The 16,533-nt window shown below is 38.4% G+C and overlaps 1 protein-coding gene across 4 annotated transcripts in view; it reads left to right on the forward strand.

Annotated features, from left to right (window-relative positions):
• Window positions 1–13,626: 13,626 nt before the first annotated feature.
• Window positions 13,627–16,533, forward strand: part of GREB1L (GREB1 like retinoic acid receptor coactivator) — a gene marked incomplete at both ends in the record, with an annotated part of 57,808 nt that continues 54,901 nt past the window's right edge. For 3 of the 4 annotated variants that reach the window (XM_080611099.1, XM_080611100.1, XM_080611102.1), the window contains 2 exons: window positions 13,627–13,795; window positions 14,039–14,236. In XM_080611099.1, coding sequence (XP_080467225.1) covers window positions 13,627–13,795; window positions 14,039–14,236 — 367 coding nt within the window. The remainder of the gene's footprint in view (window positions 13,796–14,038; window positions 14,237–16,533) is intronic. The other variant, XM_080611101.1, reaches the window with a different exon arrangement.

Raw genomic sequence — 16,533 nt, forward strand, 5'->3', positions numbered from 1 at the left:
CTTTAAAACAAATGGCAAGAAGAATGCAGATCTTTGTAATGATCGGGATAGATTTGTGCTTCCAACTGAGATTCTCACACATCTTTTTTTCCTGACTTCTTAAAGTGGGGGGGAGGCTTGCCTCACTATACAATATTGGGCTCGCATAGTTTCTTGTTGCATTTAAATAGCCAGTGTACCCAGAAGGCTGAAGATCTATTCCTGCTTTATGACCTGTTGTATCCCTGGGGCAAGGGCAACGCAGAGCAGAGCAAGGGGGTCATGGCCATAGCCCAGGTTGAGTGGCGCTTGCGGGTTCCCAAAACCTGCCTGCAGGAACATTTTGCTTGGCAACATCTGGAGCATGGTAGAGTCTGGAAAAGGGGGGGAACCTCTAGCATTTTGCTTTGCCAGGTGCTAGGAGGAAGCAACATTAGCCTTTTTGATGGGGGGAGGCAGATTCTGTAGCCCTGAAGTTAGGCTAAACAATTGCAGAGGTCAAAGGACAGCTGAGTGCGGTCAATGAGACACCCTGGGGTGTATTTTGTTACTTAGTAAAAGGAGCAGCATCCTAAAACCCTAAAGGATTCTCTTGAAAATCTGTGTTGTGAAAAGGTTTTATGAGTCTGATGGCAAAAAGTGCTGATTTAGCTAAGGAATGCTTGCTTTTGTCTAAACGAAAGGCTAATCCTTACCAAATGTTGGCAGCTATTATAGTGCAGTCAATGCGGGTCTGAAAAGGCAGTTAGAGTAGAAGTGTACTTTGAGATCCCAAATGTTTATCATTTTAATGGTTCTGTAACCAAAAAGATTTCTGAACTTTCACCTTTGATCTCAAAATTCATACAGTGAGCAAAATACTTGAAAAATTGAGAAGTATAAACCTTAACTTACAAATTAAAACACTTTGTTCCTTAGGGAGCTGTGCCTGCCTGGTTATTCTATATCCCCTGGCAAATTCACTTTAGATATCAAGATACTGCCTAGTTTAAACTATAACTTCTTTTAGTCTACTATTATTAATTGGTTGAAAAAAAATGTGGGGATTTCCTGGTCTCCAGCAATATTTGCTGTTCTTGTTTCAGTGCTCACAAATAATGTTAAAGAATAGGTTTTGATTAATTAATTCCTATAATTTGTTTGGCATTATCTTACTTTAAAGCGACAGCTTATTAACACTTAACATTTGTCATAGAAACAGATAAGAAATCAATGTCAGAGCCAAGACCTTGTAAATAACCCAAAAGGAAACGTAATAATGGCTGTCTTCACCAGAAAGGTGGTGGGGGAAGGACCAGGCATGTGGCAGAAAAGGTTCAGTGCTTTTTGTTTTCCTTTGGAAGGGGGGGGTTGCTGCAAGACACAACCAGAGGCCTCGGTCTCTTTGGCCCTCCTGTCTTACACAAACACTCATTGTTGTGTTAGGAAGAAAAAGATCCTTGGGAGCCAGCGGTGCTGGCATTTTTATAGTGACTAACCTGGTGTTTCATCAAGATCTTTAAGAGAACACTGTAAAAGCAGTGAAAAAGATTAAATTGCGTAATTTTAAAGGGGGAAAAAGGAGCAAAGAAGTTAAGTAATTATTTTTTCTTTTTTAATAAAAAATCATGCTTGCAAAATACAGCTCTTCAAAGAGCTTAATTTTTAAACTCTTCAGAATTACTCTATGCAGGTGCTTAACATTGATTTATGTCAAGGTTAAGGCACCTTTAAACAAATAAAGTTGGGAATGGATAAACCTACTAAAATACAAATCGCCTATTAAACAGAGAAGATGTTTGCATAGCATTCAGGTTGCTACAAAACTGACACATGTCTTGAAACCCTCCTGATAACCCTTTCTAAACTCATCAGGAAATGATAGCATGTGTGTTTGAGGGGTACACAAGGGAGTGGCCAGATAGGATAGAGATGGAAGGTCAGGCCTTAACTTTGACTTTCTAGGCTTCAGCTTCATACTTTTGCAATAAGGCAATAACAAATGAAGAAAGGATTTAGGTGGTTTATTTATCAATGAGGTTGGACTGGCCTTTGCTGTAGAAACTCAGAGATATCTGTTTGAGTCTATTTTCAGCTTTATCCCTATAAACAATGAATATCATATTTTACATGTATATCTATATGGAATTAAGTGCTACATAAAATGTATAATAAAACTGCTTAGAGAAATACGTATTTGAGCTATAATGCTTAATTTTATTTGTAACCCTAGAATTTAATTACTCAGTGTGCAAAATGGAAGTGCATGAATTGTTGAGACTTTTTTTCTCATCTACTGGAGGAAAATTCTTCTTTATTTACAAAGTGAATATCAGGTTTTGAGTTTGGTTTTGATTTTTTTTTTTCCAAGTGGATTTTAGTGTACAGGGTGAATTTTATGCATAGTATTTATATTCTACTGTGGCAACAGTCAAAAAAAGTACTATGAGCACTAGTTTCTTGAATGCCAGTATTTACTGGAAGTTTTCTGTACACTCCTTCAAGAATGCACAGAACCTGGGAATCTTCTGTGTTATTGACTCACTAAAGCAGAATAGCAGCTTTGGGAATCAAGATTGCCTCTGCTAGCATGTTTATGTTGTGGATAGACTAGTCCAGCCTGCAAACATCATTAAGACTTTTCCTTTTGGGAGAAAAACAAGACAAGAAGCATATCTAACGTCTTCAACAAATAATGTATTTTATTATCACTTTTTTCTTCTTCCAAGACACAAAGATCCCATATACAATTTATTGTAGTGGGTCATGAGTTGCATCATAGCACAAATATAAGCATTAGAAAGAGAAAATGGTTTTCTTCTCCTACTAAGTGTTAATAGTATGTAATTTTGAATTTTTGCATTTCTGTTTTAATTAAAGATAAATGTTTTTCTTTGCCAGACCAAAATGGCATTATAAAAATGCCATTTGTGGATATTTATCTAACAAATACATATTGGGATTCCTAAGTATGTAGAAAACGCAGCTTGAATGTTAAAGCTCTTCTTTTAAGATACATGCCTGGATGTGGTGTTAAAGTTTTGTGCTGCTGATTGCCCATTTGTTGCAAATTTCATCTTAACTGAAATCTGGAATGTTGCAGAAGGCCCAGTAGTGATGCACATCTTTGATCTCAAACAGGGGTTGCCTCTGGTAACTTCAGAGATTCTGGACAGAGCTTTGTTTATTTTACCGAAGAATTTGTGGTATTCTGGGGAGGGGAGAAAGTAGAGTCAGCTTTGACACATGATGAACACGTGTAAAAGGAAGAACTCCACAAAGAACTCTGCACTTTGAAGTTCATTTCCACCAAAATTAAATATGATAAATCTATCACTTCTTTGGAAATGAAAGTTCTATGAGCAATTTAGACACTGCTTCCCAGCATCAGAGAAGATGCAAAAAATGTCCAAACGATGTTAGACTTGACATTACTTGTGGATTTAAGCTGATTGTTACAGTTTTGACCTATGCAGGGCTTTCTTGTCTGTTCAGTGCATTGCGTTTGCATAGAAATGGCCATGAAACCAGCTGGCTTTGATCAGGGGCTGGGTTTTTTTGGTCTCTGCATTAAGGGCTAAAAGTGACTGCAGAAGAATGATGTTAGATATGCCTCTCTATGGGAGCTTCAGATAAGAAGAAAATTGATTGTTCTTTCTAATACATATTCTGAGTTCAGAGGAGCAGAAATGTGATCATTTGGATCTATTTGAAAATGGTATTTTCAGAAGAGCTGTGCAGGAACATGCTCTGAGTAAATCTGGTGGACATTTTGTCACAACCTTTTCACAAAAGAAGAGGGGCTTGTTTCCACCTTAGATGGTTCCTTTTTAGGGCTGATGGTTTCCAAGCCTTGTAAAAACCAAGGAGAACTCTCTTTCAGACTTGTTTTGTTTTCAGGCAGGACTTTAGGGAGGAAAAGAGTATTTTTTCGGAGATGGTGAGGAACCAACATCCCATTTAAACCTCTTCTATCCAAGTTTGTGTTAGGGAAGGCAAGTTTGATTGCTTAAGACAATCTTTATCACTCCTTGATTTAATTTAACCTTTTAATTTGGAAATCTGTGCTAGGGATTTGTTTCATCATGTTCCTGGAGAGGGAAAGGAATAAAACTTGATGGTGCTTTTGGCTGGATTATGCACTTTACAGATGAAGCGGATGTGGGAAACACTGCATATGAGGCTCTTGGGTGCAGGGTGTTATCCTTTGCAGTGTTGCAGACATGCTCTGGCTGCAGAGACTGTCTCTTTTTTTCGAGTTGGTAACCCCAAAATTACTTTCAGGTTGTGTATTTGAAGAACTGACATGCTAGATCTCCAAATCTGACAGCTTCAACAGAGGGGAAAGGTTTGCTTACAGCAGAAGTTTACAAAGTCCTACTCCAGTGCCTTATTTGTAGTCTATTATAGCTGTCACAAACCAGAACACACACCAGATAATATGAATGTTGTGGAAAAAGAAAATACTGAGTGGATGTTCCTGAAGAATCAGGTCATCTCTGTTTGGGAAGTTTTAAGAGCCAATGTAATCTGTATTACCATTACTCAGAAAGGTATATTTTTAGTGGTGTCAGTTAGTAGGTGTTGTTAGAATTAAGAATTTTCAGAGCAAGTAATGTCGCTGTAAGACAAATAGCAGCAATTAGTTTATATTGCTTGGCAGTAAAAATTTCTTTTGTCTCCCTTATTTAGTAGCACTTTTACATGAAAAAAAAATCTAGAAAATAAATAATAAAAAGAAGAGCACAGGGAAAACCACTTTTACTGCAGATACAGATACCTGGCGTTATTTTTACTAAGGTTTTTCTGCTTAACAGTTGTACTGTGCAATCTGAAGTTGAAGTGTGTCAGAAGGGATTGCATTTTAGCTTCCATTTTCTGGATCATGGTGGTGAAATTTTACACTGCTTTTCTGTCAAATAATGTCATCTTGATTAGCAGTCTTAAAAAATGTCAAGCAGTGTGTGTATAAGTTCCTGTATAAATGGTAGCTGGTGCATGCAATAAATAAAAAGCATAAACTATGATGTTTAAAACATATATTTTTGCAGACTAATGGCCTAAAGATTTACATACATCATTTACTAAGCCATAGTGCACAGTACTACTCCATAGTGTTGTTGAAGAAATAAACAACAGCAGGCAGGTGAATTTATACCTACAGTATCGAGGTTTGAAGGCAGATAAGTGGTATAGAAAGGATGTGCAGGAAAAAAAATTAATAAGAATTACAAACAAGTTGAGCAAAATCTGTGATTGGAAAGCACATAAATATCATTAGCTTCATATGGTGGCCTTCTTTAGTCCAGTTGTGTTGAAGAGTTAATATCAAACTTTACTGATAAGGTATTCAAAGGATGCTGGGGATTGTAGGTGAAGTGCTCAGCATCTTCGTAACCAGACCACATCTGCTTGATAGAGATCATCATCCCTTCTGTTTCATGAGCAGTGCAAGCTGAGATATCATTATTAATGTTCATATTCTGTCATTGGATGGCTCTTTTGAAACCCTGGTAACTTTTCCTTTCTCAGGACAGATGCGATCCTTCAAGGAAAAAAATATAATTCATGAAAGTAAGCAGTTAGTGATAATTATCAGCATTAAAATTGTTGACAAATACGGACTTGTGTTTTGTATTTAGAAAGATGTAACAAGACTGTAATAGTTCTGAATAATTTGAATTAGTAGTTACTTGATATAGTTGTTAGCTAACAACTTACAGTAAGATCTGTATATTCCTAGCAAAATATATATTGTCAGTGAATGACTGTACACTTATGCATATGAAAAGTATATAAAAGTAACAAGGTTTCAATAACTGTTAGATTTGGGAACAGGTATCAATTTTGAATACATAATATGGGGAACAAAGTTGGGCTCAGAAAAACATTTCAGTAAGGAGCAAAATGCTACATGCAGTTATGGTAATTTAAATAGTTATTACACTAATTATTTATATACTACATTAGTTTTATCTGCTGTGTTACTAGCAGTGGTAGCTGAAAGGATTCAAATGTGTACCTTGCCTAACTGTGCTACAACCCCAAGTTGTTAGGAGAATAAATCATAATTCATGTCAGCAGCTAATTGCAAAATCAAAATTACACAGCAAAAATATGCCTTGATCCTAGAGTTGGGATTAAGCACCATGACCAATTTGGTTGTATTGCACCGGCAATAATAATGTGGTTAGTAGGCCTATTGATTTAGGGCAGAGAACATAAATGAGGAAAGCTATGTATAAGCATGCTCGTTTCAAGGAAGCAGGCTGAGATTTTCAGAAGTGCTCCTTACTGATATTTGTGCCCCTTCTGCAATGAGTGTGTAAGCATCCAAGTACATATTCCTTTTAAATGTGTGAGTACATACTCCCTGTAAAATAATGAAGTCTTCAGTATTAGCAGAACTTCAAAATTAGAAACTAGCTTTGTAGGGTGATAACTTTTTTTTTCCACCTGAAGGTTTTTCTGTTGAAAGAAGAGAGAAAAAAAGAGAAAATGTAGCTCTCTTGTTGAAGGTAGATGGTAATGTTCCATTCCCTATGTACATTGTGAAAGATCCCAGTAGCATAAAAAGATTTGCTCCATCTTCTACAAATTAATTTCAAAAACCCTGAAAAAAGGTCACAGTAACTTACCTGCTGATTTCATAACATCATTTAAAAGGGCTCTAAAAGCCTTAGAGTCAGAATACGCTAAATTGACATGATTAACTCTGGAAAGCTTCTATATTATGAAAGACATTGCATTTCTGGCAACTGAATTTTCAGTTAATTAACTCTTCTACTCTTCTATAGCCTTTATGGTCAAATTCATTGTCATCTGACTTCCCGTCACTGTTCACAACCCTGTATCATTGACCTTTCCATGAAACAACGGGCGATGCAATGGGAGAAGACTAAGAAGGATATACGTATATTTAATATTATAAACACAAAATATGGTTTATTTATGGTTTCTAATTAAGTTCCTTTTTCCACAGTAGGAAGGCAGAGGAGAAATACCTAGGTAAATGGTATATTTGCAAAAGCTTGGGGGGTAGAGGAGGGTTGTGTTAACAGATGTGGGTGGATGACAGTGTAAAAAAGACAGTAACAGTGTATGGGTGCATGCAACTGGTGATAGAACATATGGTGCCTATCTGTATATGAGTATTTACATGCATAAGACAGTCTTTGCCCATGAAAATGAGCTGTGCATTTACAATAGTTGTCAAAAGATGTTCCTGATTAGAAGTACCCCACCAAATGGTATTGGCTTGTTTTGCTTCATTAATGTTCCAGGGTCTTTATAGTACTTTTTCATGTAATTTTACATGTTCAGGAAGGCATATATTGCTTTAAATGCTTCTATCATAGCATCATTTATTCACAGAAACTAATTTTTGCATAGTGTGTAGTCACTGTATGAGTTCACGTGAATTAAGTAATGAACTCAGACGTCTTCTTTCATCTGCTTGTTTACTGATGAAATAGCATCAGATGAAGTTTGCCACATGCTTAATCCTTGAATCTTCTCAGTCCTTGCTAGAGGAATGTGTTGAGCATCCCCAGTGCACTGACTGCACAAATACTCGTCTCTCTGTGTGCCATGAGAGTTCAGCCAACCTGAAACGCAACATTTCTTTTCTGAGTGGGAGCTGTAACATGGAGAAGAGTAAATTCAGTGCAAGGTCTGTACAGTTCTTGTCACAGCTTCATGTGCAGAAATCTTGTGAAACGATTTCCAGCTCCAGTTTGGGGAGAAGAAAAACTGACTGTTGTTGGGTTTATGTAATTTGATTCTATCTACACAGACTTAACTTTAAAATACTGTTTTAAACCTTGAGCCTTACAAAAGATTGCATCTGAAGCTTGAGACATTTTTATCAGAACATTTGAAAAATGAAGGAAAATGCAGGATGTTAGGCAATAAATGTGAGTGCTGAACTTGTAACTTTAAACTTCTGAACTACCATTTTGTAAAACTTGACTTGAGCTTAACTTGCAGTAACACTGCACCTCACAATATATTCTATGTTTGACTGCAGCTGTAAACTCCTTTTTATGTGTGCAGTTCAGTAAATAATACTGTTAAAAAAAACACCTAATGAGGCATTCCAGATTTTAAGTAAAAGAGTTGAGATTATGTTTCAGTTTCCATTCTTGGTGGTTTTCCTTTTTCACCTTCAGTGTTAAATCACTGCTGATTTATACTCTGAAGCTGAAAACTCCCAAATCACTGACTTTTAATTTAAAACTGCAATTCAGACTTAATTTTTGCAGTATTTGGGACTGGAGCACCTCCCGTATGAAGACAGGCTGAGAAAGTTGGGGCTGTTCAGCCTGGAGAAGAGAAGGCTGCATGGAGATCTCATAGCAGCCTTCCAGTATCTGAAGGGGGCCTACAGGGATGCTGGGGATGGACTATTCATTAGGGACTGTAGTGACAGGACAAGGGCTAATGGCTTAAAACTTAAACAGGGGAAGTTTAGATTGGATTTAAGGAAGAAATTCTTCACTGAGAGGGTGGTGAGGCACTGGAATGGGTTGCCCAGGGAGGTTGTGAATGCTCCATCCTTGGTGGTGTTCAAGGCCAGGTTGGATGAGGCCTTGGGTGGCATGGTTTAGTGTGGGGTGTCCCTGCCCATGGCAGGGGGGTTGGAACTAGATGATCTTAAGGTCCTTTCCAACCCTAACTGTGCTATGATTCTATGATTTAAAGTTCACAGTTTCATGCATGTAAGTTCAACTTACTAACACCATCCTGAATTCAGGTGTGAATTTTATCTTTAGTATGTTTATTGTTTTGTGAACTGTGCCTGAAGACAGTGGATATAGTCATGGGGTGAAAGGAATGGAGCAGTAAGGGCACAGCAACCTCCATGTTAGGCACCACTTGTGATTTGCTTTCTGTTTCACATTGTGGGGAAACAGCTGCCCTATTGCACCATCCTGTGTGTGTAGCTCTGCCGTGTGTCCATTTGTCTTTCTCTGTCTGTGGAATTGTCCAGATCACAGGTAATCTGATGCAGTACTCCAAGTACTAATACTATTAATTGAGCTATAAGAGGAAAAACCTTGTCAGGAAAAAAAAAGCATCCTTGATTTTTCCCATTCCTCTGACACAGTAGTGGCAATATCAGACTGAAAGACTAGATTTTAGCAATATTGGATGCTATCTATACTTTCTTCAAAATAAAATAAAAAATAAAAATGAAAGTAAACTCCACTGTAAACAGAGGCAATGCAAACTAACCATTTTTTCCTGAAAGGCTTTGTGAATGGACTATTTATCTACTACTTGCTACAGAAGATTGTAAACTCTTTTACAGTTGAATTTGAATATTCTTGACCAAGACAAAAGCAGGGCGAGTATCTCAGGATCTTGAAAGGACTATGGGGGGAAAAAGGGATCTTACAAAGGTTATGAGGTAAGGGATCTGTTAATGAGACTACCCTGCCTTTCACTCTCGCATTGACTCACACATAAGTCTTTCACTACTGAATGCTACAGTTAATGCTGGATATATATTTTTGACTTCAAAGTCTACGCTTTTAATTAGTATACATATTTGTTATTGTCATTATCAATTGTCATCCTTTCTGCTGTATGTATGTTCATAATGCATCCTAATGATGCTCTAATGGGAAAAAATAATACTCTCAGAACATCAATAAGAATGACGTAAATAATAGAAAATGCTAGCTGTGCCTGAAACAACCAGTTCCCAAACAATTCTGCAGCATAAATAGATGCCTGGTCTCTCTTTGCCTAAGATAACCCTTTGAGATACAGAAGCTGTGCTGAGCCTGGCAGGAACTTGCTTTTTGTTCCTTGTGAAGGAACTTGCTTTCTTTTCCTTTGAAGAGAAACTTTCCTGTGGGGTTAGGCCAGATCAGAAGCCAGATTATGTGTTTTGGAGAACACAATTACATCATTAGGTTAAACACAAAGTAAGGACTTGATAGAGCCGACTTAATGGAGGGTGTTTGCATCAGATTCATCATTCGCTATCAGGTAATTGTGAAATTGCTTTAAGCCATAACAACAACACTCACCCCCTCCCTCATCCTCCTGTTCAGTTCCTCTCCTTTAAAGTCTCTGGGGTCATGACCTACCTGGAGGCCAAATATGCGGTATCTGGTGTACTGAATGATCTGATTATGTTTTTACTAGCAAAGGCTTCAACTCAATGTGCAGTTCCAGCTCCCAAGAGCTATTGAGTAACAATCCACTTTTCAGAGGTTGCTTTTTTTTGGTATGTGAAGTACTGTAGTACCATTTTTCTAAACCATTTTACTATTACCAGTTACCATTTTTCTAGTGGGTAATGTTTACTGTACTTACACACTGCTGGACCTGGGCTCTTCTTGAACATCCAGCATCATGTTTCTGCACGGATCTTTTGAAACCTGGATGACCACCTGGGACAAGATTATTTGCTTGAGTTAACAAGACTTCCTTGTAAGTTCAGCTTCTGGGGTTGAAAGAGTGATCAGAATTTCCCTGGGTCCTTCACTGCACGGTTGAGTGGTGCAGTGCTAAAATCAACCATCTTTGAAATTTGGCTTTTATTGCTTCCATTTCTGTCTGCTTTGATGGAAGCTCCCAGTAATTGTAGGTTTTATTCGCTTAATGAATGCCCGTATTTATTTTTTGATTAAAACATATAGCATTAATACTACCTCCCTTGTGGTCAGGTTAGTGGAATTTCATTATTGCTTTTTTCGCGTGTCTTTGTAAGGACCCAGACTGAGATGTGAGGGCTGCTTTTCAACTCTGTTGCTCCAGCAAATGTCCCAGTGAATCCTCTAGTTCAGTGCTGGGTCACTGCAAAGAAGACTTGAAGCAGGTTTAGGACATCTGCTTTAAAGAAGCATAGCAGCAGTGGGGATGTGTTGGATAGTAATACATGGTGCCTAAGTATCTGCAGAGGATGAGAATGACAGCGCCTGGAGATGCATGTGATCTGAATATTAGGAAATTATCCTCATTTCATGTTTTGCTGCAGGTTTCATTTTGAAATTACTCAATTTTAATTGCTTGTCTGTACTAAAGTTTGAAGGAATGAAATAAAAATCTTTGGACTGAGTAGAGTGGCAAAGATGGTGAGGTAAAAAGGGAAAGCCTGAAGAGCGGCCGTTGTCAAACTGAATCTCCTTCCTTGGCAAGAAGATGTGTGTCTGTGGAGAACATACAACAGCAAATCTTACTATACATATGTACTCCACATAATGCACATAGTAACATCCTGCAGAGTCCAATCCAAAGCAGAGTTCAAAAGGTTGTTAGGAGAAGTAGGCAAATTGTGAATTTCACTGCTACCCAGTGGTGCAGGTAAAAGGAAAGATGAGGGCTGGAATAAAGTATTACAGATGTACGAACTGCTCATCTCTGTGAATTTAACCAGCTCTGTGCTGAATTAGCTCCGATTAGTGTGTGTGTAGATGTGGAAATAATTATTTACCCCCAGATCAAACCTGCTGCTTCTTAGAAGCCTCTCAGTGCATGCAGGTATGCTCTGGCATAGTTTGGTGCAGCATGGACAAATAGAGAGGACAGTGGGTGTGAGGGTGAGAGCTGGTATATCAGTGCTGACAGGAGAAAAACAGGCATGTGAGACTGGGGAGGAGCTCCTCAGTCAAGTCCAGCTCCATTTTCACTCAGACACTGTGTCAGAGAGTCTCAATTGCGCTGGGGACTGTCTGTCCAACATCCCCCTGAGCTCACAGATGCTGTCACATGTGCAGAGTTTTAGGGAAACCTTGTCTTAATTTCACTCGACAAAGTAGCTGGGTTTTATTTGTTTAATTTTGCCATGTGGCCTCCTGGAGGAATGTAGGGTAGACATATTATTTGGATAACTTTTTGTAACAATGAGCATTGATTTAGCTACATTAAATCACTGGTTTTGGTCACATTTAAATGCAGATAATGGCAGGAACATGGATGAACAACAGAAATGGGTGGGGTTCCTCTTTTTATTTTTTTCCCCTTGCCCTTCTAATTTCACCAGCTTCCTTTTCCTCCAGACCCTTTGCTGCCTCCTCAACCCCTCTCCACACACATCAACACATCTAAACCTCATTATGCTGCTGCTGCCTCCTGTGCTGCTGCTGCGGTGCACTCACTGGGATCTGCCTCACGTTTTTACATTGGGAGGAGGGAAACTAAGCCCTTCCTAATTGCACCAGGCATTTAGAGGTAGAACCAAAAGCAGAAACACTAAAGCATTAATACTTTGAATTGGTATTTTTGGGCAGGATGGATCAGGATAGCACAACCGAAACAGGCCAGCTCCTGTCCCCCTGCCCCTGCTCTGCCGTCTTAGCTCTCCCTTCAACTCCAAATGAGGCTCAGCTGCCCTAATGGCCTCGGGCAGTGTTAGGAAATCAGTGTTGGCTCCCTGATGTTGGTCTCCAGGGCTCTCAGCTTCCCCTGGCACAGCGCAGCAGGGCCCCAGCTCTGTGATACTTCTGCCTGACCTGTCTTGAGCAAGTGTATCCTCAACAAGCCTTCCTCCTACTCTGCTTCTATGCCAGTTTCTAAGCTTTCTTGGCATTTCCAATTGTAATCTTGTTTTCTTTTGCGAAGCTAGAAATGTCCTCTGTTAATATTAACCAACTTTCTCAGGTAAATCTGTGCCAATCGCCATCCACAGGCAAGTCTCTTTGTATGGTTGCCAGAGAGGGAAATGAAACAGCCTGGCTCACCAGCAGGCTATGTGTGCGTACTATGTATTTTATTAATAGTTTCCTATGAAAGTAGTTGGCATAGATTGTACACAACACATGGGTTGTGGAGGATGGACAGACTTCAGGCAAATGATGTGCTGTGGGAATTAAAAATTTTCTGATTCTTAGAGATTGATTAGTTTTTATTATGGTATTTTAAGTAAAGTCTTTTCATTTGAATACATTCCTAAAATCCTACCTCAAGTACGCACTATGCTAGCATAAAGTCTAATTGAAAATAAAAACATTTCACAGCATTTGCTGTGTATGGTTTGATTGCTATTTATTTATATCTTTTTTTTTCTTACTTAAATCTTTTATTGTAAGAATATGATTAGATTATTTGAATTCTATGGATCAGAGTACGTGTGATTCAGTGTTACTCTGAAGACAAGATGTGAAGACCTTGAAAAAACAGAGAACTGATCTTTCACGTAATTTCAGTTAATATTAGCAAGAGCAAAAAATCCAGTTGTTGGATGTCTCTATTGTTTCTCTGCAAGTGATGGCATACTAACAAATAAAATCATGTAAACACACTGTTAGAAAACTAACAATGAAGCTCAGCTCGATGTTTTTAATTTTCTGTGGTACTTGCCCTTCTGTAGCTGTCTGAAAATCCTAGAAAATATAATAATAATAATGATTTTATCTATTCTCCATTAAATTCTACACCAGGCAGGTTCCTGCGGCTTTTGAGAGGCTGTGTATGCAGTGTGTTGGAAATGTGCTAAAAGCTGTTATTGAAATGAGAAGGTGTAGTATACCAGACTGAGCGAGAAATGTGAACATGTAGTACTAGTTAGAGGTGTCATTTTCATAGCGTACTTTCTTAATAACTTCGTATCATTGTCATGATGGATGTTAATAAGACCTCACTCTTCATTTGTAAATGGTCTGCATATGCATTTTCTCATCCCCTTATCAGTGATTTTCTATGTGTTTCTAGATCATGGGGAATTCATATGCAGGGCAACTAAAATCTGCCCGTTTTGAAGAAGCTCTTCATAACTCTATAGAAGCTTCTTTGAGATGTAGCAGCGTGGTCCCACGGCCAATCTTCTCACAGCTATACCTGGATCCTGACCAGCCTCCTTTCTTGCCGGAAGGTAACCATGAAAGTATGCCACATTTCAATTGTTTTTCTGTGTGAGAAAAGGGTGGGATGCATTTTATTTATTATAATAATAATAATAATAATAATAGTAAACCCCCCAAACTGGACAGCTGTTCATTGTGTTACACAAAATCTGAATCTTAGACTTCAGTAAGGAGAAAGCATGGCATGCTGGCTATTTTTATAAAGGAGGTAGATGCAAATGCTGCTGACGTGAAAAGATGGTTTTCTTTTTGATTCCTCTCAGATGTGAAGCCAAAGGTAGAAGAACTGGATAAAGAGTTAGTACATCGCTATTCACAAAATGGAAACCTGGACTTTTCTACCAACCAAACTGTTAATGAAATGGAAGATGAAGAGGAGGATGAAGACATGTCAGATTCAAGTAGTCCACCAATCCCATACTCACAAAAACCTGCCCCAGAAGGGTCTTGCACTACCGATGGTTGGTATCCGGTTTTTTTACTGTGTGATCTTTACAATTAATTCTCAGTGTAATGCCCACTCTCTACAGTTAGAAACTCTTGAACTAGGAAGTCTGGAAATACAATTTACAATCAAAGTCTTAAATCTGAGAAAATACTGATTAAGAGGTCTTGGTTTAGGACATACAATGTAATGTATTATTTGAAGGCAGTGTCTAAGATCGGCTGTGGCACTTCATTAGTTTCTGAAAGCCCCTTATTTTCTGTGGTAATTGGTTTACTGTCCTCAAAGAAGTTACGTAAGTCAGCATCAGTACAGCTGATTCTCAGTCTATCTCTGAATTGTTCTCAGAAATACCGGCAAAGCTGGATTTAGTTGCTTCCATGGGCAGAATGAAGACTTTGAAGAGAGAAAATGGAGAGGAGACTTGGTGTTGCTTCTGCTGCCAAGGGGATAAGAGGAATGGTAGTGGAAGCTTTGTTTTGTCTTCCCCATCTGTTTGTTGGCCACTGTTTGTTTACCCTGAGATTTCCTGACTGTTGGTCAAGATGAGCAAAATTATTGACAGTACTGTTTTTGTTTGGTTTTAAATGAGTTAAAGAAAAGGTCAGATCATTATGCTCATACCTATTTGGACCAAGTAAACTCGATGTAATTTGTTCATCTCATCCCATAATTGTTCTATTCTGCAGATGGAACATCCTTAAAAGAAGGAAGGTCTATTCATATCAGATGTGCTCTCTTAAAAACACCCTCCACTCCCACAAACACTTGAAAACAATCAACCCTTCTCGCCAGGTCCAAAAGCCCTTCTTGACATTTTATTAAATGCCTTCTGGAATTGTGAGCTTCCTCGTGCAAAGTTCGTAAGAAGTTACGATTTATAGAATGGTTTTGTATCTTACTGTAGCAGTGATAGAAGTAAGCATTAGTCACTGGTAATTCTTTGACATTTTGAAGGGTACTTAGTGGCAAATGTTGACTTTTTTGCCTTTGCCCCTTCCTTGCAGCTTACATGGGCATGTTTACTCTCTGTAACAATGTACTGCCAGCTCCCTGTAACACAAAGAACAGAAAGCCTGGATTATGGGAAGATGGAGAATATTGTTGGGAGAGTTTGTTTTTCACACAGAAGTGTGTTTGCTGTCCTTTGGAAGCTAGTAAATTGGTAGGAGGAGAGAAGGAGAAGGTATAAAATTATGTTTTCCTAGGAAGGTATTCTCTATTGAGGACAAGTATCAGTAGATCTTGTATCAATCTGCTGTGGAGAACAGGAGCAGTTCTGATCACTTCTGTTAAAGAAATGTAAAATAAATTGAGCAGGATGCAGAGGAAAACCAACAGGATGGTAAGAGGAACAAGTTCTATCTAATGAGGCTCTTTGCCTAGCAGGACAAAAGCTGAGATGGACTATGCCTTTCAAATTTATAAAGGATAAAAAAAATAAGGAGGGAGAAATGCTGGTTATGCCAGTAGGGCCCTGCAGAAGTGTAATGGATGCATAAAATCTTTATAAAGCTTTAGTGTTCTTTAATTGCTGCTGTCACAGTCCTGGACCAGCCTGCCAGTAGCTCGAGTAGGTCTGAAAACCTTATCTGGCTCCAAGGCCATCATGTATATGATTGTGAAATAGCTTTTTACATGACATCAGGAGATTTTTCTCAGACTCATACACACGTTCTAGTGATCCCTGGTTGCACTTGCACATCCAGACAAAAATGTTAGTTGTGAGCTTTCTGTGTATTTGCTTGAGAGGTGACCTTCCATCCACATGCAAACTGTTCCATGTTCTCTAGTATTGTTCTGAAGGAACTGATTTAGAAGAAAAGTGGTTTTGTGTCTGGAAAAGGAAAGGAGAAAATGTTTTTTTAAATACTGCTAATGATCTGTTAGGACAGTTTTATGTAAGTGTTTAAAACACCCGGGTTCCCAAACATTTACGCTGCAGACCGTATCTCAGCAAGATATTAATCTGATAGTTCATCTTCCATCTCATGAATATGCTCTTCCAGAGATGTACACAGGGTTGCTGCCTTTGTTTACATCTCTTATCTCAGTTATTTAATTACGAAGATAAGTAACATTAAGAAAATGTTGAAGATGACCGATAGAGTAACTGAAGTCACTGTGTGTTTGAATACTTTAACCTAAGCACGTATTTAATTGCTTATCCAAGAGTAAAATATTTGTACTAGAACCTGCAGTTCATAGCTCCACTTGCTGTAAAACCTGTCTCCCACCTTTTAACAAAGATAGGGTGAAAACTTTTTCCTTTTTAAAGTATCTATGCTGTTTGCTTTTCCTGAATTCAGAATG

The sequence above is a fragment of the Psittacula echo genome (genome assembly GCF_963264785.1).
Source record: "Psittacula echo genome assembly, chromosome: 2".
Classification (NCBI taxonomy): Eukaryota; Metazoa; Chordata; class Aves; order Psittaciformes; family Psittacidae; genus Psittacula; species Psittacula echo.